The sequence below is a fragment of the Camelina sativa genome, chromosome 1, assembly GCF_030686135.1.
Source record: "Camelina sativa cultivar CO46 ecotype springtype chromosome 1, ASM3068613v1".
In the NCBI taxonomy this organism is placed as follows: Eukaryota; Viridiplantae; Streptophyta; class Magnoliopsida; order Brassicales; family Brassicaceae; genus Camelina; species Camelina sativa.
Window position 1 is genome coordinate 16175311 of NC_141880.1, and position 23106 is coordinate 16198416.

The 23106-nt window shown below is 37.3% G+C and overlaps 1 protein-coding gene, 1 long non-coding RNA gene and 1 other non-coding gene across 8 annotated transcripts; 2 read left to right on the top strand and 1 right to left on the bottom strand.

Moving 5' to 3' along the window:
- Positions 1-355: 355 nt before the first annotated feature.
- Positions 356-462, bottom strand: LOC147949992 (small nucleolar RNA R71). Its single transcript, XR_015565490.1, has one exon. It is a non-coding gene; the product is annotated as a small nucleolar RNA R71 (small nucleolar RNA).
- A 4206-nt stretch (positions 463-4668) lies between these two features.
- On the top strand, positions 4669-5144 carry LOC147949993 (uncharacterized). The gene is made up of 2 exons (XR_015562585.1): positions 4669-4819; positions 4920-5144. It is a non-coding gene; the product is annotated as an uncharacterized LOC147949993 (long non-coding RNA).
- A 13086-nt stretch (positions 5145-18230) lies between these two features.
- Positions 18231-22911, top strand: LOC104793149 (phototropic-responsive NPH3 family protein NPY2-like). Of its 6 annotated transcripts, none has more exons than XM_010519475.2 (6): positions 18231-18369; positions 19382-19480; positions 19968-20160; positions 20457-20526; positions 20863-22026; positions 22157-22911. In XM_010519475.2, exons 3-6 carry the CDS (start codon positions 20099-20101, stop codon positions 22739-22741), a joined length of 1881 nt encoding a protein of 626 aa, XP_010517777.1. In that variant the 5' UTR covers positions 18231-18369; positions 19382-19480; positions 19968-20098; the 3' UTR covers positions 22742-22911. The 6 variants fall into 6 exon arrangements, with proteins under 6 accessions (XP_010517777.1, XP_010517752.1, XP_010517783.1 ...); XM_010519450.2 differs by having other exon boundaries at positions 18257-18369; positions 19875-20160; XM_010519481.2 differs by having other exon boundaries at positions 18257-18369; positions 20090-20160.
- The last annotated feature ends 195 nt before the right edge of the window (positions 22912-23106 follow it).

Below are 23106 nucleotides of genomic sequence, written 5' to 3' on the forward strand. Positions count from 1 at the left end.
TCATGAATAATCAGAATGGTCCACCAGCTCCTCAAGACATGGCATTGTGCCACCTGCTGTTCAAACCAATAACTTTGAGATCAAGAGTAGTCTCATCCAGATGATTCAAAGCAACAAGTTTCATAGACTACCAATGGAGGCCCCATTGGATCATCTAGATTAGTTTGATAGGCTCTGTAGCCTAACCAAGATCAATTGAGTCAGTGAATATCGATTCAAACTCCGGCTTTTCCCATTTTCTTTGGGTGACAAAGCACACATTTGGGAGAAATCACTCCCCAAGGAGTCCATCACCACTTGGGAGGCATGCAAAAAAGTGTTCCTTGCCAAATTCTTCTCCAACTCCAGAACTGTAAGGCTGCGAAATGACATCTCCAGCTTTGTTTAGAAAAGCAATGAGACGCTCGGGAAAGCTTGGGAACGTTTCAAGGGATACACAAGAAGATGTCCTCATCATGGCTTCAACAATGCTTCATTGCTAAGTACACACTACCGAGGTGTGGTCCCTAAGATACAGATGTTGCTGGACACTGCTAGTAATGGTAACTTCCTCAACAAGGGTGTTGATGAAAGTTGGGATCTAGTGGAGAACTTAGCTCAATCTGATGGGCATTACAATTAGGAGTATGATCGCACTATACGCTTTTCTGGAGAGGATGATGCCAAGTAAAAGAGAGATATGAAAGCACTCAACGAAAAATTGGACAAGCTCCTCAACCAGCAGCAGCATGTCCATGCCATCTCAGAGGGAGACCAGTTTCAGCAACAAGATGGGGAGAGTGCTCAAGTAGAGGATGTGAACTACATCAACAATCAAGGAGGTCACAACAACGGACGCAGCAACTACATCCTCAATCACCAGGCTCTCCATCCAACCACTTCATACGGAATTAACCAGGCTCCCCTTGACATGCTATCCATGATGCAACAAGTCCTGTCTACTTAGAAATCAGATGTCGTACACATAAATAAGCGATTCGATGATCTCGCCAGTCGCTTATCCACCAACTACCACAATCTGCATCTCAAGTTTGATGCATTGATTTCTCGAATTCAAACGCTTACAGATAAGTCGGCTTCAACTTCAAAAAGCCATGAGTCTGCGCTCGCCATAGCCCTACGGAGTGGACGACACCTACCGCCTAGAGAGGCACCACTGACCATTACTGCGGACAGCAATGACCTAGATGGGGAGGATCTCCGTGAGCCGCCAGCTTCTGCTCAACCACCAAACCATTCTCTCTTGAAATAAATGAGGATCATGAACCCACGTCTATATTAGAGTGCACTCAAGGAAAAGATTGGTTAAATTGGAAAGAAGCCATTGACGTGGAGTTAAATTCATTAAAGAAAATGAATGTGTTTGGTCCGATCTTAAGGACACCATTTGATATAAAGCCAGAGGGACACAAATGGGTCTTTGCAAGGAAGAGAAATGAGAATAATGAAATCGTAAGATATAAGGCACGGCTTGTAGCACAAGGATTTTCTCAAAGACCAGGAATAGATTATGAGGAGACATACTCCCCTGTGATGGATGCAACGACTTTTAGTTTTTTAATAAGTCTGGCTATAAGAGAAAAACTTGATTTGCGACTAATGGATGTAGTGACCGCATATTTATATGGTCCACTGGATAATGAGATTTATATGAGATTATCAGAGGGTATTGAGCTCAAAGATAAGAGTGGTTCTCGAGAACAATACTGCATAAGGCTAAACAAATCCCTTTATGGACTCAAACAAAGTGGGCGTATGTGGTACAATACACTAAGTGAGTACCTATCTAAAGAAGGCTATACGAATGATCCATTAGTCCATGTATTTTTATAAAGAAGTTTGCAAACAAAGGGTTTGTAATCATAGCAGTATATGTGGATGATTTAAATATCCTAGGAACCTCTGGGGAAATCCCCCAAACAGTTGAATATCTCAAGAAAGAATTTGAAATGAAAGACCTAGGTAAAACTAAGTTCTGTTTGGGATTGCAGCTTGAGTACATAAATGATGGAATCCTTGTGCATCGAATATCATATACTGAAAAGGTACTCAAGAGATTTAATATGGACCATGCTCACCCATTTCCTAGCCCAATGGTTGTGAGAAGATTAAATTTGGATAATGATCCATTTGGTCCAAGGAAGGATGATGAAGAGATTGTCCGTCCGGAAGTGTCATACCTAAGTGCTATAGGAGCTTTAATGTTTTTGGCTAACCACACTAGACCAGACATTTTTTTTGCCGTAAACCTCCTAGCAAAATTTAGTTCTTGTCCAACCCAAAGGCACTAGAACGGTATCAAACATGTGTTGCGTTACCTACAAGGAACGCTTGATTTGGGTTTATTTTATACTAACCATAACAAAGAAGGTTTAGTTGGTTTTGCTGATGCAGGTTATTTATCGGATCCACATAATGCTAGATCTCAAACCGGCTATGTGTTTACACACGGTGGTACAGCAATTTCATGGCGTTCAATGAAGCAGAACATTGCGGCCACTTCATCTATTCATGCAGAAATTTTGGCTATGCATGAGGCCAGCCGTGAGTGTGTGTGGTTGAGATAAATAACTCAACACATCATGACAGATTGTGGCATGTCCGAATACAAGGAACCAACCATCATATATGAGGAAAATACTGTTTGCATCGCACAGCTTAAGGAAAGTTACATCAAGGAAGATCGGACGAAGCACATTTTACCTAAGTTCTTCTTCACACATTAACTACAAAAGGCCGGAGAAGTTCAAGTGGTGCAAGTTCTATTTTGTGACAATTAAGTCGATCTCTTCACCAAATCATTACCGACATCGACATTCAAGAAGCTCACGCACCAGATTGGGATGCGGAGACTCAAGGACTTTTAGTGATGCTTAGAACAGGAGGAGTAATACGTGTTGTACTCTTTTTTCTTCACCATGGTTTTGTCCCAATGGGTTTCATGGTAAGGTTTTAATGAGGCAGTACAATGGGATTCTTAAACTTGTCCTCTCTCAGCTCCTCTTAGAAGCCGTCGCCGAAGTCACCAGTCTCCTTCTACTCTTTCTAGTTCTTTCAAACTTTCATTGCTTTTGGGATCAAGTTACTTTTGTGACATATAGAGACGTTTCCTTTGAACCCCTTTTGATTTTTGATTCGTTTTTGATGCTATACTTTATAATATCAATGTCGTTTCTTTGCACCATGAGCGAGTAGTTTTATTTGTTGGATTTTATGGGGTGATTTAAGGGGAATTCATGGTTCACTTCAATTAGGTTGTTAGATCTTATTTTCGGTTTATATTAGAGTTCTCTTGGGACATCTTTATCTTAATGCATGTGCTTGGATTGATCACCGAGTGCTGATCTAGAGAATGGGAGCATTAACCGCATTATCCCACTTCTCCTAACTAGTATTATACTGAAACCTCACGTCGTAACCTGCGTAAGTTGAGTTGCGGAGTTTGGTGAATGTATCGAACTGGTTTTACTAGCTGGTTAACATGCGTCGTTGCCTGCGAAATTTAAGTAACGGAGTATGAAGACTTTAGTCTTTCATTCTATGATAATACCTTGTTAGTTCATTAGTGTTTCGTAATTGAGAACCTAGATCGAAATTAGTATTTACTTGTTAGATCTTACACTTCATAATGTTTAGAACCATGAAAACCCTGAGATGACTCCCAAAACGTCCAACGCCTTAGTCTTGTATTTTTAAATCGCTTTTATTTACTTGAAATAGATATTAGGAAAACCAAAACCCCAATCTCTTATTTAGTCTTACCCATAGTTCCTTCTCTTTTAATTCAATTTTTGTTAGCTATTACTCTATGTGGGATCGATCCTAAAATACTATATTGATTAACTGTGCACTTTCAATCGTCGTGTGGTCTTTTCAGGTAAAAGATTTGGAGTGAAATTCCACACACATCACCGAACATTTACAACCATCGAAATTTTTTATGTATGTTGAATAGTTAAGCTAAAAGAATCAATATTAAGATAATGTATACAATCATCAATGGCCCTGTTCGTTTGGTGAACTAGACATAATATATGGATAAAGTATCAAGATGCAGTATGTGGACGCAATATCTAGATGACGTTTATTTGTGTTATTACTTGATGTGTCCATAAATTGTATCTGGATGCAATTACGTTTGTTTGGTAATTTAATATTTGTATCTAGATACAATTTATGTAAAAGACCAAAAAAACCTTTATTTTATGTTGAATATGTTTTAGTGGTTTTAATTTATTCATGTTTTTACTTCATTTTCATATTAAATATAAATAAACATTTAAAAATGAGATTTTGCTGGTCAAGTAATATTGACAACCAGATATTATGTTGACTATCAATTTTCTGGTCAAGTATTATGTTTCAATACTGGTCAAGTAATAATATTTAGAGATCTTTTTTAATACTGGTCAAATAATATTGACAACCATAGCATATTTAGTTAAACAATATTTCAAAACCTTAACTAAATATGCTAAAAAATATATATTTCATTATGTACAAAGTAATTAATATCACTTGACCAGTATTGAAACATAATAAGCTAATAAAATAATTTTTAATACATCTATAGGGAAATAAATCAAAATATTATACTATTTTGAATCTTTGACCAGGAAAAAAAAACATTAAACATATTTAGTGTTGTTATATATTTTATATATAATCAGTTTAGGTGAAGAACAACTCATTAGAAAAAGTTGACTGAATATCACTAAAATAATAGTTATCACTATGAAAACTTTAGTGGCATTTTGTTTTACGATCATCTTCATTATATCTTTTGTTCATTGTCTTCATACAACTGCTGAAAGTCCTGGTAATTTTTTATTGTTATTCATACTTTCATTTTGTAAATATCATTATGATGATTTCACTCTTTGTTAATGGCTATTGATTATTGTTAATACTGTATATAGGTTATCAACCTAGCCGATTTTTGCGACCAGCACTCAAATGCTACAACTATCACTTGTGTGACCGTGAATTCTGCAATGCATTTTGTATTGAGAAAAAGGGATATGATCATGGTTTCTGTCCTAATAGAGCAAAATGTTGTTGTGTTGAATTTTGATACTATAACTAACTAGTACATAATCACATGTATTGGTATCTTCTTAAAAAATAAATCTATAATTTTCACATGTTTTTGAATTTACAAAGAAGATCTAGAGAGGAGTACATAAACTTTACCAAATAAAAGTTAGATTCATTTTCAAGCCACATATTTTATGAAAGTTTAGTAAAAGCTAATATAAGTTAATAAGTGAAAATTGAAATGTAGAAAATTAAAAAATAAAGTATGTGTTGCATATATTGACTCTATTATTGTAACGCCAAGACCTCCATCTCATAGTGGGCCTTATGTCCACTCCCAGTCCATAGGTCCACTTTACTTAATGGGCCTCATGTCCTCTCACTAGGCCTGTGAGCCCATCCTCCCATCAGAAACACAATTAATGGGCCTCACATCCTCTCACGTCTTCCCTGAAGCTCCTCGCCAGATCTCCGTTCAATGGAAGAGGTTGTGGAATGGTTTGGTGGTTGAGCATAAGCTGGCGGATGACCAAGAATCTCTTCATCGTCCTTCCTTGGACCAAATATATCATTATCCAAATTTAATCTTCTCACAACCATTGGGCTAGGCAATGGGTGAGCTTGGTCCATATTAAATCTCTTGAGTACCTTTTCAGTATATGCCATTCGATGCACAAGGATTCCATCATTTATGTACTCAAGCTGCAATCCCAAACAGAATTTAGTTTTACCTAGGTCTTTCATTTCAAATTCTTTCTTGAGATATTCAATTGTTTGGGCGATTTCCCCAGAGGCTCCTAGGATATTTAAATCATCCATATATACTGCTATGATTACAAACCCTTTTTTTGCAAACTTCTTTATAGAAATACATAGACTAATGGGATCATTCTTATAGCCTTCTTTAGCTAGGTACTCACTTAGTCTATTGTACCACATACGCCGACTTTATTTCAGTCCATAAAGGGATTTGTTTAGCCTTTTCTTTGAGCTCAATACCCTCTGATAATCTCATATAAATCTCATTATCCAGTAGACCATATAAATATGCGGTCACTACATCCATTAGCCACAAATCAAGTTTTTCTCTTATACCCAAACTTATTAAAAAACTAAAAGTCGTTGCATCCATAACAGGGGAATATGTCTCCTCATAATCTATTCCTGGTCTTTGAGAGAATCCTTGTGATACAAGTCGTGCCTTATATCTCACGATTTCATTATTCTCATTTCTCTTCGTTACAAATACCCATTTGTTTCCCACTGGCTTTATATCGAATGGTGTCCTTAAGATCGAACCAAACACATTCCTTTTCTTTAATGAATTTAACTCCACGTCAATGGCTTCTTTTCATTTTAACCAATCTTTTCCTTGAGTGCACTCTAATATAGATGTGGGTTCATGATCCTCATTAATTTCAAGGTTGCCGAGAGGAGTTTTAGAAGACTTGCCAGTCAAGGTAGGATCAGTAGATGTATCAATCGACTTTGTGGTCTTGGAAATGGATGTAGAACCAAGGGACCCGCTAATCCTAGGACGACCAATGACAGATGTGAGGAACGAGAAGATCGATCTGATGCTCGGGGAAGACCTTACTATGCAGTTTGATATTCGAGAAACTATGAAAAAACCCACAATCGCAGGGCAAATCTTGTGGATAGAGGAGTAGAGAAATTGCGCGAGGAGGCATTTGAGGAGGTAACAATCGGAGATTACCTACTGACGGCACTAACAAAGGATGGTGAGGAGGGATTCGTATACCAGGAAACAAAAATCTTTAAGGAACAGCATGACACCTATAGAGCAGTCATTGAGCCAGAATTAAGTGAGGATCTAAAGGAGGCTGAGAATGATAGGATGATGCTCGACGAACAAAGCTTGAAAAAATCAGCTGTCACCTCCTGCGTTATGTCATGCAGCTGTTCAACACCAGCCCACTCGGCCACCAGCCCGATCACCAGCACGACCACTTTGTCGGATAGTATGATCGCGCACCACTCCGAGCCGCAAATCCAAACCACCAATGATTGGTCAGATTCAAGGGCACCTAAAGTAGAACTCAAACCTCTTCCATCCAGGCTAAGGTATGCTTTCTTGGGATCTAATACAACCTATCCAGTTATCGTCAATTCAAGTTTGCCAGAAAAATAGCTTAAATTGCTTTGCACTGAATTAAGAAATTATAGAAGAGCAATAGGTTACACTCCAGACGACATCAAGGGTATATCTCTTGATCTTTGTACCCATAGGATAAACCTAGAGGATGAATCGTACTCTAGTGTAGAACCTCAGCGTAGGCTAAATCCAAACCTGAAAGAAGTGCTGAAAAAGGAAATTTTGAATTTGCTCGATGTTGGAGTTATCTACCCTATCTCTGATAGTACTTGGGTGTCTCCGGTGCACTGCGTTCCGAAGAAAGGTGGAATCACCGTTGTCAAGAACGAGAAAGATGAGCTAATTCCCACAAGGACAATAACAGGTCATCGAATGTGTATTGACTATAGGAAGCTTAATGCGGCCTCTAGGAAGGATCACTTTTCTCTGCCTTTCATCGACCAGATGCTAGAGAGGCTGGCTAACCACCCCTATTATTATTTCCTTGACGGGTATAGTGGGTTTTTCTAAATCCCTATTCACCCTGCCGACCAGGAGAAAACAACATTTACCTGACCATATGGTACGTTTGCCTATAAGAGGATGTCCTTCGGTCTGTGCAACGCTCCTGCAACTTTCCAAAGATGCATGACGTCCATCTTCTCAGATTTGATAAAAGAGATGGTGGAGGTTTTCATGGACGACTTTTCAGTATATGGAGCTTCTTTCTCTTCCTGTCTTTCAAACCTCTACAAGGTGCTCAAAAGATGTGAAAAGACAAACCTAGTGTTAAATTGGGAGAAGTGCCACTTTATGGTTCAGGAGGGGATAGTCCTAGGCCACAAGATCTCAGAAAAGGGAATAGAGGTCGACAAAGCTAAGATTGAAGTGATGGTTCAACTGCAACCTCCCAAATCTGTTAAAGACGTCTGAAGCTTCCTAGGTCATGCATGATTCTGCAGACGAATTATTAAAGAATTCTCCATGATTGCGCGACCATTAGCGTGGCTCCTTTGCAAAGAAGCAGAATTTATTGTCGCAAAGGATTGTTTAGACGCTTTCAACAAGATAAAGGAGGCTTTGGTGAGGGCATTGATAGTTTAGGCACCTAACTGGGATCATCCTTTTAAGATTATGTGCAATGCATCGGATTACGCTGTAGGGGCAGTGTTAGGCCAGAGGATAGACAAAAAGCTCCATGTGATCTACTACGCCAGCAGAACCATGGACGATGCCCAGACGAGGTATGCGACGACCGAAAAGGAGCTCCTTGTTGTGGTTTTTTCATTTGAGAAATTCCAGAGTTACTTGGTCGGATCGAAAGTAATTATTTACACGGATCATATCGTCCTAAGGTACATTTACTCAAAAAAGGACACAAAACCCAGGCTTCTCAAATGGATCCTTCTTCTGCAAGAATTCGACATAGAAATTCTGGATAAGAAAGGAATTGAAAACAGGGTAGCCGACCATTTGTCTAGAATGAGAATTGAGGATCCACTTCCAATAGATGACTCAATGGCCGAAGAGAGACTAATGCATATCTATTTCCTGGAGGAAATGAGCCACACGATCGGACGCAAGATAGCTCACTCGACCACTGAGTCAACTGGGGCGAACGAGTTCATGGCGGTCGAGTCAGTTAAGCTACCTTGGTACTCAGATTTCGTGAACTACATGGTGTGCAGAGAAATTCCTAAGGAATATGATGCCCACAAGAAGAAGAAGTTCTTCTAGGACGTTAATAGCTATTATTGGGATGAACCCTATTTATACAAAAAAATGGACAGATGGTTTATTCAGACAATGCATAGCAGAGGAAGAAGTCCAAGGAGTACTCGAGCATTGTCATGGGTCTGCATATGGAGGACATTTTGCTACTTTCAAAACCGTCCAAAAGATCCTTCAAGCTGGTCTTTGGTGGCCAACAATGTTCAAAGACGCACAGCTCTTCATAACAAAGTGTGACCCATGCCAGAAAATGGGTAACATCGGTAGGAGAAATGAAATGCCCCAACAGCCCATTTAGAAGTTAAAGTTTTCGATGTTTGGGGAATAGATTTCATGGGACCTTTCAACCCACCCTCGAATGGGAACCTGTACATCCGTGTGGCCGCCGACTATGTCTCAGAATGGGTCGAGGCAATAGCCAGCCTGACAAATGATAACAGGTTCGTAGTAAAGATGTTCAAATATATCATTTTCCCGAGATTTGGAATCCCCAGAGTAGTGATCAGTGACGGAGGAACCCACTTCATAAACAGAATTTTTGATGGCTTGTTAAGAAAGCACGGAGTTAAGCATAAAGTCGCGACACCACCCACAAACCAGCGGACAAGTGGAAGTCAGTAATAAACAGATCAAGGCGATTTTAGCCAGAATCGTGGGAATCACAAAAACATATTGGTCGTTCAAGCTAGATAATGCGTTATGGGCTTACAGGACAGCCTACAAAACTCTGATTGGACGAACGCCCTTCCAGCTTCTTTATGGAAAAATTGTCACCTTCCGGTGGAGGTAGAGTATAAGGTGATCTAGGCAACAAAACTCCTAAATCTAGACCTAAAAACTGCTCAAGAAAAGAGAGCAATGGACCTCCACGAAGTGGATGAGATTCGCTTAGAGGCTTATGATAGTTCAAAGATCTACAAGGAACGAACTAAAGCCTTTCATGACAAAAAGATCCAAGACAAGGATTTAAGAGCTGGAGACAAAGTTCTTCTATTTAACTCACGGCTCTGACTGTTTCCCAGGAAAATCAAGTCGATATGGTCAGGACCCTTCGCAATTAAAGAAGTTACGCTCTATGGAGCAGTGACTTTGTTCGGAAAGGATGGGACTGAGTTTACTGTAAACGGGTAGAGAGTCAAGAAATAAATGGCAAATGAGAGCATAGAGGTGGGGACGTCTCTGTACCTCACCGACCCCGCCCCAGTTTGAAGAACATGAAGAGTCAAGCTCAGCGACTATAAACAAGCTCACTTAGGAGGAAATCCCAACGGCAGAGCAGTAAATATAGCTTACATTTTTAAGTCCTCCCTCTCCTCAGAATTTCTGCCTTACCCGATCAACCCCTCGGATGTTGGTCCGAGCAGGTCGTCCGTACACATAACTGAGCTCTCTGATGAACGAATCCCGGTACCTGCTGAAGCCGGTGACGATCATGGGTACACGTTGGCGAGCAGGGAGACTGCCACAACCTCCTTCTTCACCAACCCATGAGGTACCACTTTCATCCAAACCATTGTTTATACCATTGCATTTTATTTTGTTTCATTTTGGGTGATTCTCAAATTTCTTTTTCAGACTTTTCTTTACACAAGGGACTGTATAATTTAAGTTTGGGGAAAGGTCTGAGAATGTATTTAACATTGTATTTTATTTTCTTATTTCAAATTTTCGCATAGTTTTATTCATTTGAGTCTGCATCTATTTGCATAAAAACCCAAAAAAATTGAAAAAATTAAAAAAAAAAAAAAGAGTGTTCATGTAGTTGCATTTACATATTAGGATTGAGTCTAGATTGCTTCATATAGGATTGTTGAATATGCATTTTAGGGGACAATGATTAAAACCACCTTGTTTAAAGTCCAACCTTAGGATTTAAGTCATAGCCCTTAATCACAGTTCATTGTTGCTAGATCAATCTTTGGAAAAAAAAATGAAAAATCTCTGTTTTAAAACCTTGTGTTTTTTGAAAGCTTCTTCCACTTGTGTGAAACTTGCTTGAACATTGCATCATCTCTATATTATTGGAATTAACCTTAACTTAAATTATCTTGCTTATGGAATTTGAATATTTGCTCATGATAACTCTAAACTCGGGTTAACACTCCAATTTTGCCAACCTTTTCGTTTAACCTGAATTGTTTTCCCTACCCTTGAACCCAAACCTTTCTTTCAAGCCTTGTTGTGAATTTTTGAGTGAGGCCTTTTCATGGTGTTGTAGGTTGTGAAACTTTGAGACTATTGAGAACAACAGAGAACTGGCTCTTTTTTTAGCTAAGTTTAGAATCATTTGGACTAGCTAATAGAATCGGTTTTGAAAGATACGTGGTTGGTATGATTATTTGGGGTTGGGTTGGGGAATAAAAGAGAAATTAAAGAAGAAAGTCCCTAAGGTTCGGTTTAATTAGCTCTAAGTCTCTAAGTAAAAAAAAAAAGATAGAGAGAAAAAGTTCTTGTTATAATCTCCTAGAAAAAGAAAAAAATAATATAGGAATTTCAATAGGAGTTTAGAAAAGAAAGAAAAGGAAAAAAAAAAACTAGATGTTTAAAGTTTAAAAAAAAAAAAAAAAAAAAAAGAGTTAAAATCAAGGTTATGGGTAGTTTTACTATAGGGTGTTGGACATAAAGAAAGTGAATAATAAAAGGGTAGATTATCAAGAGTTAAGCTTTGTATGCCCTAATTGTTCTCAATCTTAGATAGTTTTCACAACTGTCTAGCATTCCATCTTTTGAGAGAAAACCACCCAAAGTCATTGTTTGAAAACACCCTACTAAAAACCTAATCTTTGAAACCGATTGAGCTTGATTCACTTTTCATTTGCAAGAATTCGCCAAACACTTTAATGAATGTGAAAGAGATGTTCTTTGGAATTGCAAGTCTTTACGGATAGTTGGAGAATGAACTAGATCGATGCATGGTAATGAGCAAGGAAAAATATTTTTAAGTATGTTGATTGATCTTAGCACCGTTAAACTATCTTTAAGGACTATAGTTTGAATCCTTCGCTTAGCACAAAAAGGTTATGAGTCCCCATTTTTAACCTTATCCTCCTGCTTCCTTGCTAAAGGGACTAGTAAGGTTAAAGTTTGGGGTCTGATAACTCTCTAATTTACATATTTTAGACACCCATTTTTTCCATATTTTTCATTATATATACCCTAACCTTAGAGAAATTGTGCAAGAAGAACAGTTCGAACCTCAACCCGATTAAAGAGGATCTAAGAGCAGGAAGAACAACCCGAAAACCTATCTGAGGAGCTACCCGACTTGAACCTCGTGCACCGCCTCGAGCAGACCCTCGGGCAGGACTGAGTAGCTAGGTTAAAAGGCTTTCCATATATAAACCCCCCCCTCTTCTTCCTCTTGCCCTAGCACGCCGGAGACACTCAAACCAGAGAGCGAGAGCTTCTGAGAGAGATCTTGAGCGACTCAAACACTTTTTCCACTTTGTTAGGATTTGATTTTGTATCGTTGGCTATTCTTTTTAGTTTTGATTATGTACTCTTCTACTTTTACTCTATTTTCAACACAATGCAATTTTCGTTTATTTGTGTTTGTATGCTTTCTACCATGAGATCTGAGTTGTGAAATAAAGTTTCTAGGGATGAGATAGACAAATAAGTGTTTTTGATCGGTTAGGATGTCTTAGCTTGAATGTTTATTTTATATAAATTTCCTTCTACATTGATGTTCTTAATGCTATTTTTAGACCGAGAGGTTGAGACTAGATCTAGGGTGTTTTGCCATCGAGAGATGTTGTTGAACGAGAGTTGGGTAGGGGAGTGACCAAGGTTGATTCTTTCTATCACGAGAGTGTTTAAGAAAGATTTAAGTGATTCATTGTCTAGGAAATATTTGCTTGAGGCATGTAGGACATCTCAAACTGGTCAGGAGCACTTAGGAGTCGATTACCCCATCCTTAGGAGCTTTCACATCTTGATTGTTTACGTTTTTATTCATAACTCGACCCCATACCCGAACTGGTACTCGATCACCAGCTTCGTGTACACCTTCGAGTTGTTCATACTCATCTTCTTTATTTGATCACTCCACCCGATCTTGTACTTGAATGTTTGCATCGAGTACTTAGGTCGTGTGGTTCTTGTTCTTTAATTTACATTTGCTTATTTTATGATTGTTAGATAAAACCCCAATTATTTCTTGGCTTGACTTGCTTGTTTCTGATCATATCTTATATGCTAGCATAACAAACATTTGGATTGATAACCCTTTGTACTATAATTGCATAGGGAATTGATACCTTGGGTGAAAATTCTCTTATCAGGAATCAAGGCGATGAAAAGGAGGATGTTCTAGTAGTTCATTGATTGTCTCTTGACTTCTGTTAGGTTGCTAGAGTTGAGTCATAGAATGTTGCTAGGACGCTGATGGTTGGTTTATGATTCTGCTGGATTGAGTTATTGAATTACTATTTTATTATTTTATTATTTACTGGTTAGTGGTATCTGTTGGTTATTTTCCGCTGTTTGATTTGGTTTGGTTATGGTTAGATGTCTAGTGGGTATGAGACTACTAGTCTAATTATTATTATTAAAAAAAAAAATTGGTGGGGACGTTTGAGTGGTATCAAAACCTTTTTTTATCATATTTCTCGGTTTTTATTCGTACCACTTTGTGGTATCAAAATCTCTATTTTTTATATATCTAGAAGAAAAAAGTTCACTTTCTCCATTCATGCCATACTAGAATCTAGAGTTGGCTTTACGCAACGTCGGGAACATAATAAGCTACACCGATCACTTCTCATCTGGTCGAGGATCCGAGTTTCATTTCATGTGCTGCTTGGTCGTGATAAGGAGTGGTTGTTAGGTAGCCACGGGAAGCGACCCTTTGAACGTGGACGAGCTGCGATGAAGACAACACAGACAAAGAAGATGGGAAGAAGCTATCAAAGAAGATGTAAGTCCTTTTCTCCAGAACTTTGAGGACGAAACTCTTTTGGAGGGTACGGTTGGGTTTGTTGGTTTTCGTTTAAGATAAATTTTTAAAAACCTTTGATTCATGTATATCTTCTATATTCCAGGATCGAGATTCTTGACATGTATAAATACTTATAATCTGAAAGACATGGAGAAAAATATTTAAAGTCATGTTTTCTTATATAAGTTCTTGAGTGAGACCTTATCAAACCTAACGTAAACCCCATATTTTTTCCTAAAATGTTGAGTCTCTGTTTAACTAGTTTAAAACGTTCTCATTTTTGTCTTCCTAAACATTGTCTTGACCGTTATACTGTGTTTGAATAGCTGTAGTAGGGGCAGATTTTTTTTTTTTTTTTTTGTGAATTGGGCTGCTTTTTATATATCACTAGGTAATAACCCGCACTATATGCGGGATAAATCGATTCAAATAAAATTATTACAAGAATTATTATTTGGAATTTAAGGTGTCATAATAATAATTTTACACATAATTTTTTTAATTCAAATTTACATATAATTATTTTGTGTAAAAATATATTTCACCCGTGAAATGTGAAATATAATGTTAAATATTGTGATAATTATGATAATGTTATTTATTTTTAAGATTATTGTAATAATTAATTTTTAATATATACCCTCTTTGTTTCATAAAGAATGTCATTTTAAAATTTTATTTTGTTTCACAAATAGTGTCATTATTCAATGCATCTTTTTCATTAGATTTTCTAGTTTTACCTTTAATCTATAACAAAATTAACCCATTAAACATTTATTAAATAAGGGCATATATGTATATGTTAATATTTTCTTAATTTGTGTGAAATGTGTCAAAATGACACTTATTGTGAAACAGAGAGAGTACTTGAATAGTCATCAAATTTTTTAAAATTGGAGAATAAGTTTTATATTTCAAAAAGTTAAATAGATGAATAAGTTTTTTGATAGTTTATGAAATGTAATTTACTTAAATCATTAAATATGTTATGAAAATGATAATTAAATTATTAACTATATATATTTTTTTTACTAGTTGATGAAGTCTTTCATTTTAAAAAACAAATAGAAAGAAACATTACCTTATATATTCTAATGACACATTTATGTAAATAATAATAAAATAAAGATTTCCTTATATATTTTAATGGCACATTTAATAAATCAAAAGATTTATTTTTAATGGCACATTTAATAAGTCTTATATATTTTAATGGCACAAAAATAAGTCTTTTTTTTTTTAATCTTGTATGTTGTTGTCAAAAAAAAAAACTTATTTTTGTAAATATGTTTATCTTGAGATGTTTAATTACAATTAAATCTTTAAATCGCTCTGGCGACGACACATCAGCATTTTGTTGAAAATGCTTCTTTATTAATATATAGGGGATTCTTCAATTATAGAAGTTATCTGCGGCAAATCAACAACACACCACTTTTACATAAAAATAAATTTGGTCTGTAAAGGATTTAGTAGTGTGTCCGAAAAATAGAGTGGTATTGAAATGTCCCAACCCGGCTTCTAAATGCTCGACCGTAGGACACAGAGAAAACACAGCCTCGCCGGAGAGTAAAATTCCGGTAAACTTCCTGCGACGATTCAACTTCGCAACAGAAACTTCTCAAAACAGTCAGATTTGAGCTAGCAACCTAATTCATCCCAAATATCCAGCAAAAACGCAATAACAAGGCTAAAGTGAGTAAATAGTAATACCTTAGCATTTCGCAAAAGCAGACTCGTTCGTCAATCGCTCCTGATGAACACTCGGATGCGCATGACTCCTCGAACGCCATCCCAATCCCATTTGAAGTCTCAGATCTTCCTTTGCACCATCTTCCGATCACAACATTCTCAATGTATTAGCTACCAATGATTCATCCAACATTTCTCCTTGGAGATTAGTGTAACGCCCCAAACGCCACCTCTCAATGGGTTCCATGTCCACTCTCATTCCATGGCCCTACCTTCCTTAATGGGCCTCACGTCCTCTCACTAGGCCCGTGAGTTCATCCATATCCGACAGTCGGTTTGCTACGTCCGAGAGGTTTTAAAGACTTGTTTACCGTCCCTACAAATCATCACATAATTTTTCCCTGTGTTTTGTCCTCACTCGCACATTTCCGACAATCACTTCCCAGAAGGTCACCCATCCTGAAACTACTCCACCATAAGAACGCTTAATTGTGGAGTTCTCTCGAGATCCTTGACCGAAAAGATAAGTGCACTTTGGCCAAATCAATTCTTTTAAACATCTCCGCATGTCCCTGAAACGAGAGTGTCACACTTAGTCACTCAGCTAACCATCCCCGTATGACTAAGTCCGAAGAGAGCTGTTCCGGAATACACATCACACCGAACATACTCACATACTACCCCACCAATAACCGCCCAGAAACCCATGATCCTTGATCATTAGAACATTCAGACACAACACCTGATCCTCGATAATCCATACCAGATAACTCGTTATCGCAAACAGAAGTGTTGATCATCGACAATTACTTGATCATTGACCAATGACTCTCCATAAGCGTCAGACCACCAATCGAATGCTCTTGATAACCGCTCGGCAAACTCGACCATCCATTGCCCACCATCGATAACAAACCCGACCGTCAATCAGGATTGATACAACTCAACAACCGCCTCGAACATGCACGACCATCACCCCCATTCCATGATACTGAACCAAACTCCAATCTCGATCTTCATCATCGATCCCCGAATACGCATAAACTCGATCGTCGATCTTGCTATCGATAACCGCTACTCAGAAACACGACAAATACCACCCAATCTTGACTCGTAGATCTTTAATTTTGACACGCCATCGCCATCGTCGATGCGTGACTGCACTTCTCGACACATATTCGCATTACCGCTGAATATCATCGCTCCAAGAACAACCAACCGATAAGACTCGACGATCCTCTCTTAATCCTTGATTTCTCTCTATAAATGTCAATAAATTCTCTTTTTCTCCCTTTCTCTCTAGTCCTAACTCGACCACATAACGTCTGTGACGAAGAAGAAAGCTCAAAATCCATTTTATACACTCTCTTCTCAGAAACCGTCCAATAACCGTCACTTAAGTCAGATCCGCGCATTTTATAACGCCAATAACCACTCCCGCCAGTTCCATCATACGCTTACACGCACATTATCAATAACTATCAATAACCGTTCACGCTCAAACAATTAAACGCGGATTAGCCAACACATCAATGACTACTCGACCATCTCCAACAGTTCATCATACCATCCACACGAGCCTCTCGGACACTCGATTAAATTCTCGAATCACAACTTATTCCATCGCAATTCCTTGAATCACAAGCTCGATTCAGATAGTGGGGTACGAGCGTTACAAATATAGTCTGTTGATGGTTAAATTTTTTTGCGTGTAATATCCATTCAAGGCTTAAGGCTATTTAAGTCGTCCCAACGAAAGGCCGTCAGAGACGCAATGCTCCATAAAATCACATGGAACGTGTCTTGGTTATTCCAGTTTATATCCGATCTATTCTCAATTGCTATTTTCAAACAACGTTTCTTTGAAGACCAAATTCAATTGTCGAATGATTTCAAACTCCGATCTGAACAAGAAAAAGAAAATACTTCTCACAAATTCAAATACAATAAGCTTAAAAAACTATAAATTATTTACAAATACTATAAACAATAACCAATAACATTACTATTTTTAAATAGTCACTGAAAATAAGAACTGAATAACACAGAATTCGCCAATCTTACACCATTTTAGATGTTGGCTAACTTTTTTATGTTTTTTTTGGCTCAACAATCAAACTTTTAATTGCCCAAATCGTTACATACATAAGTTTCTTACAATAAAAATTATCCAATTATTATTATTTAATTTGATGAGTTTCTTAGATAGTGTAATAACTCTCTCCAAAGATTTTAAAATCTCTTATTTAAGAAACTTTGAACCATATTTAAGAAACTCAAACAATTTTATATTAATAATTTTTCTCTTTCTACTCTAAGAAATTTATGGTTAGATACTTGAATGGAGAGGACATTAGGATCATAATTCACATTTGGAATAGATTTCTTCGCCATCCTGTCGAGATGTTGATGGGGTCATGCGACATGATCGGCCCATACGTACGAGAATGCCTAATCCTAGCTATAAGAGTTTAGGTGTTTTGTGTTTAGATATAGTCCATATTTTTTTGTGTATGTTGTCAGGTATTCTTTATTCTAGATAAATATAAATTTCTTATTATATTTTTCTATATATAAATCGATGTAAACGAAAAGGAGAATATGAAGAAAAATAGTTAAAGTATTGTGTTCATATAAAATATGATTGGGACCTTTAACAGATGTTGACTAACTTAATTTAGAGAAGACGTGAAGGTTCTCATTTTCATTTAATGAAATAATTAAAGAGAACAACCCATTTTCAAAAGCAGAAAAGAGAAAGAAGAAGACTCGCGTGCCTAAATAAACTGAGAAAAAAACAAATATTGTACTTACGAAATCAAATTTAGAAGAAAAATAAGAACTTCGGCGTGTAACGTCCGAGAGAACCTTCAAGGTTGTAAAATTTTCCACTGTTTTATGTTCAAAGTTCAAACACACTTAGATAATATTTTCTAAACTATGTGAAAGTATTAATTTTTTTTTTTTTTTTTCTTTATGGAATTTTAAAACTGTGATAAAACTGTGATAGCTTTGAGAAATGGGTTTCTCTGGGTTTTTTTACACGGAGAGCTGTTTCAGGGAACTGTCTTTTCGTTTTTGCTGGTTCACGAAGTTTCTTTCCAAGCACAATTTGATTTTGAAATCTCATTGCCTCAATTTAGTGAGTTTTGTTAGTTAAGGTTTTTGGGTGTTCTAAAACCCCAAAGCTATCAACTTTGTTGTATGTGATGAATTAGTCATGTCTATTTCTCAGATTCAACTTTAAACTGATCATAGCACCTGAAATTTGCAGTTTTTTTTTTTTACTTGATTTAGTGGGTTTTGTTTTAATTAGGGTCTTATGGTTCTTAAACCCCAAAGCATTCAACTTTGTTTGGTATGATGAATTATTCTTGTAAATTTCTCAGATTTATCTGATGGGTCAGTTTCAAATTGATCATAGCACTTGTAAAAATGAAGTTTTTTTGCTTGATTTAACGGGTTTGTTGATTAGGGTTTTAGGGTTCATAAACCCTCTCTCTAGCAAATTTCTCAGATTTAGTTAATGGGTCAACTAAAAACTGATCATAGCATCTGAATTTTTTTTCAGTTTGTGCTTGATTTTGTGGGTTTTGTTTATCAGTGATTTAAAACCCCTCTGTTTCTAACATAAAGCATTCAACTTTGAACTTTGTAATGAGTTTTTTCTTGTAAAAATCTTAGATTTAGCTAATGGGTCAACTTAAAATTGATCATAGCACCTGTAGTTTGCAGTCTTTGGTTATTCTTTAATTGCAAAGATAATAAATACAAATTAAAGGATAAAAAAAAAGATACAAAAGATGCTTCTTGTCTACCGTTGTGGTGGTTTACTTCTACTAATACCGAGATGCTGTTTTTAATTTTTTTTTTTTTTAAATTTGCAGGTTCCCAAACTTCTACGGTTGATTAAACTAATACCAGAAACATGTGCTTCAAAGTTGGAACTTGAAGACTTGAAGAAACACAACACAGTCACCACACAGGTTAATCCATTTTTTTAATCATCATCTTAAGCTGCATTTACATTAATTATAATTAATGAATGACACCAGAGGTGATTAAGGGTGTGGATCTTGATTCGATTTTGTGCTTGAGACATTTTGCTACGGTATTGTCCCCTTTGGTTGCTGCGTTTGGCCGTGCTTCACGGCATTTTGCTAGTGTATAAGGAAGCAATCTGCTTCTCTAATTGGCTTTTCTATTGAAATGAGAACCCTTTTTTTTATTTGATTATTCTACAAGTTAACAATTTAATAAAGAGGAAAGAAAGAAAAGTTTTGAATCATGTTGCTAATCTAATTGGTTTTAGAGTCAGTTTCTCTGTATTTGAGGCTTTGTTTTCTTCCTTTTGGTCCTTCTCTGTGTTTGTGCTTTTAGATCTCCAAGGGAAGAAGTTAAGTTAGTTGCATAAAAGTATCAATCTCTGGTCCCCACCCTCAGTTCTTGGAACATCCTCACTTTCTATTTAAGGGAATGGCTTTGGTTATGGTTAACTAATTTGGAAGAAGTGGAGGTTGTGATCCTTGAGGCTTTTTTTGGTGGTCTTCTTGCAAGTCATTTATCTTTACCTCTTCAAGAGTTCTTTTGCCTAGGGGAAGAAGATGAAGTTCATGAAAATTAGTTCGAAGCCAGATTCGTTCAAAACTGATGGGAATAATGCTAGGTAATAGCCAATCTTGATCAAGTTTAGCTTGTTATTGCAGCTGCTACAATGATCTTTCCTTTTATTTCCTCTTGTTGTTTGTTTGTTGCAGCTGTTAGTTTAATGTTTATATGTTCTGAAGTTTCTCTCATCTTGTAAAACATCTATAAAATTGAATCATGATGCGAAAGGCTATGATCAAGCTTTCATTATGAATTACTTTTTCTTTCAAAGCTTGTTCTTGATAGAGAAAATATCATAAACAGAGTATCTAATTGATGATAGCTGACTCTAGATGTTGATATTATCTCACGCAGGTACGTGGAAAATGAACTGGCTAGTGACATTAGTGTCAATGTTGATGGATCAAGATTTTGTTTGCATAAGGTATGTACCATACCATGGTTCTATAAATGACTTATGTCCTCACATTCTTATGTACATTACTTGGGTTTTTATTAGTCATGGTGCATCTTAAGGTGCAAATCTCTGTGTGGTAGTCCCACAGAAAAGACTTTAACAGGTTACCATTAGCGATGAATTTATTTAGATTTTTTCAGTTTTCAGTTCAGACATCAAGCATTAATTTTAGATTTATAGTTTCACATAATCCATTACTTTGATCTGATGAATTATCGGTATTAGCATTTTATACAAAGAGATTATCAGAGCTGATCCTCTAAACTGATTGCATATTTAATGATTCTGGTTTATCCTCTGCAGTTTCCTCTACTTTCGAAGTGTGCATGCCTACAAAAATTGCTCTCAAGCACGGACGAGGTTGATATCTCTGGTATTCCCGGCGGCCCAACTGCTTTTGAGACATGTGCAAAATTCTGTTATGGTATGACAGTAACGCTAAGTGCGTACAACGTTGTGGCCACCAGATGTGCAGCTGAGTATCTAGGTATGCATGAGGTAGTCGAGAAAGGTAACCTGATCTACAAGATTGATGTGTTCCTAAACTCAAGTCTCTTCCGTAGCTGGAAAGACTCCATCACTGTTCTTCAGACCACCAAACCGTTCTTACCGCTATCTGAGGATCTCAAATTGGTTAGCCTTTGCATTGATGCCATAGCCAGTAAGGTCTGTGTGGATGTTTCCCACGTCGAGTGGTCATATACTTATAACAGAAAGAAGCTTCCTGAAGAAATCAGCGGGGCGGATCAAATCAAGGCTAGAGAAGTTCCACATGATTGGTGGGTGGAGGATTTGTGCGAACTAGAGATTGATTATTACAAAAGGGTTATAATGAACATCAAAACCAAATACAGACTTGGTGGAAAAGTGATTGGAGAAGCTTTGAAAGCTTATGCTTATAGAAGATTATTGGGTTTTAACAAGGGTGTGATGGAGCAAGGAGATTTGTTGAAGCATAAGACAATCATAGAGACACTTGTTTGGTTGCTTCCAGCTGAGAAAGACAGTGTCTCCTGCGGTTTCATGCTTAAACTTCTCAAAGCAGTGACTATGGTTAACTCTGGAGAGCCGGTTAAGGAACAGCTTGTAAGAAGAATAGGACAGCAACTGGAGGAAGCTTCTATGGCTGAACTCTTGATAAAGTCGCATCAAGGAAGCGAAACATTGTACGATGTGGAGTTAGTGCAGAAGATAGTTATGGAGTTCATGAGAAGAGACCAAAACAGTGAGATAGAGGTTCAAGATGATGACGATGGGTTCGAAGTTCAGGAAGTAAGAAAACTACCCGGGATATTATCTGAAGCTTCAAAGCTGATGGTGGTTAAACTGATAGATAGCTACCTTACTGAAATTGCCAAAGATCCAAATCTTCCTGCATCTAAATTCATTGATCTTGCTGAGATTGTTACTAGCATCTCCAGACCCGCACATGATGGACTCTACCGTGCCATTGACATGTTTCTGAAGGTAGCTTCTCTTTTATGGCATACATTTTGAGAGGCAATCCAATTTATCTCTTGGTTTCAATTTGTGTTTTTTGGTCTTTTGGTTGTTCGTTTTGTGGTTTGGTTTACCTGATATTGGGTTATACATACAGGAGCATCCAGGAATCACAAAGGGAGAAAAGAAAAGGATATGCAAACTGATGGATTGCCGAAAACTATCGGTAGAAGCGTGTATGCATGCTGTGCAAAACGACAGGCTCCCATTACGAGTGGTTGTCCAAGTTCTCTTCTTTGAGCAAGTGAGAGCGGCTGCTTCATCTGGAAGCAGCACACCTGACTTGCCCAGAGGGATGGCAAGAGAGCTACGCAGCTGCGGGACCTACGTTAGCTCAAGATCAGTGCCAACGGTCATGGAAGACGAATGGGAAGCGGTTGCAACGGAAGAGGAGATGAGAGCATTGAAGAGCGAGATAGCCGCGCTGAAACTGCAGGAGGATAGTGGGAGGAAGAGCATGGACAAAGCAGGGGTCACAGCGATAAGCAAAATGAGAAGCTTGATAAAGTCCAAGATTTTTGGGAAGAAGCTGCAGTTGCAAAGCAAAGGAGGAGGAGAGAAGAACAATGGAGGAGGTGGGGGTGGGTCGGATTCGTCGGAGAGTCTTGGATCTATGAACGCTGGCGAAGAAGCTGCAAAAACCGCAACGAGAAGCTTGACTAGGAGGGTTTCTGTTTCTTGATGACCAAGGTTTTTTACAAACATGTTTTACTTAGGTTTATCTTCAGTATCACGTCAGATTATATGAAATCAACTGTAATTTCTTTGATGTTTTTTTGTTTTTGGATCTGTTTGATACAAAACAACCTTTATTATAAGAGATATTTAGAGTTATACAAGAAAAATGAAAAATTGTATCGTAGTTAAAGCATAATCACAATCTTTTTTTTTTTTTTGAAAAAAGAATAATCATAATCACAATCCTTATTCATCATTTTGAAACTTACGTTGAGCTTAAATCATTTGAGACATAAACAAAACTTACCTTCATGAGCTTTAAAACTAGCCATGGGGTTTCGGAATATTCGGTTTATTCGGGTCGGGTTA

Bases quoted from the DNA above. Each gene is read 5' to 3' on its own strand.
- LOC104793149 (XM_087459833.1), top strand. From the start codon at position 18,514: ATGGGTTTCTCTGGGTTTTTTTACACGGAGAGCTGTTTCAGGGAACTG. The intron at 19,481-20,089 runs GTTAATCCATTT...TCTTTTGCCTAG, and splicing joins ACAACACAGTCACCACACAG to GGGAAGAAGATGAAGTTCAT. The intron at 20,527-20,862 runs GTATGTACCATA...TATCCTCTGCAG, and splicing joins CAAGATTTTGTTTGCATAAG to TTTCCTCTACTTTCGAAGTG.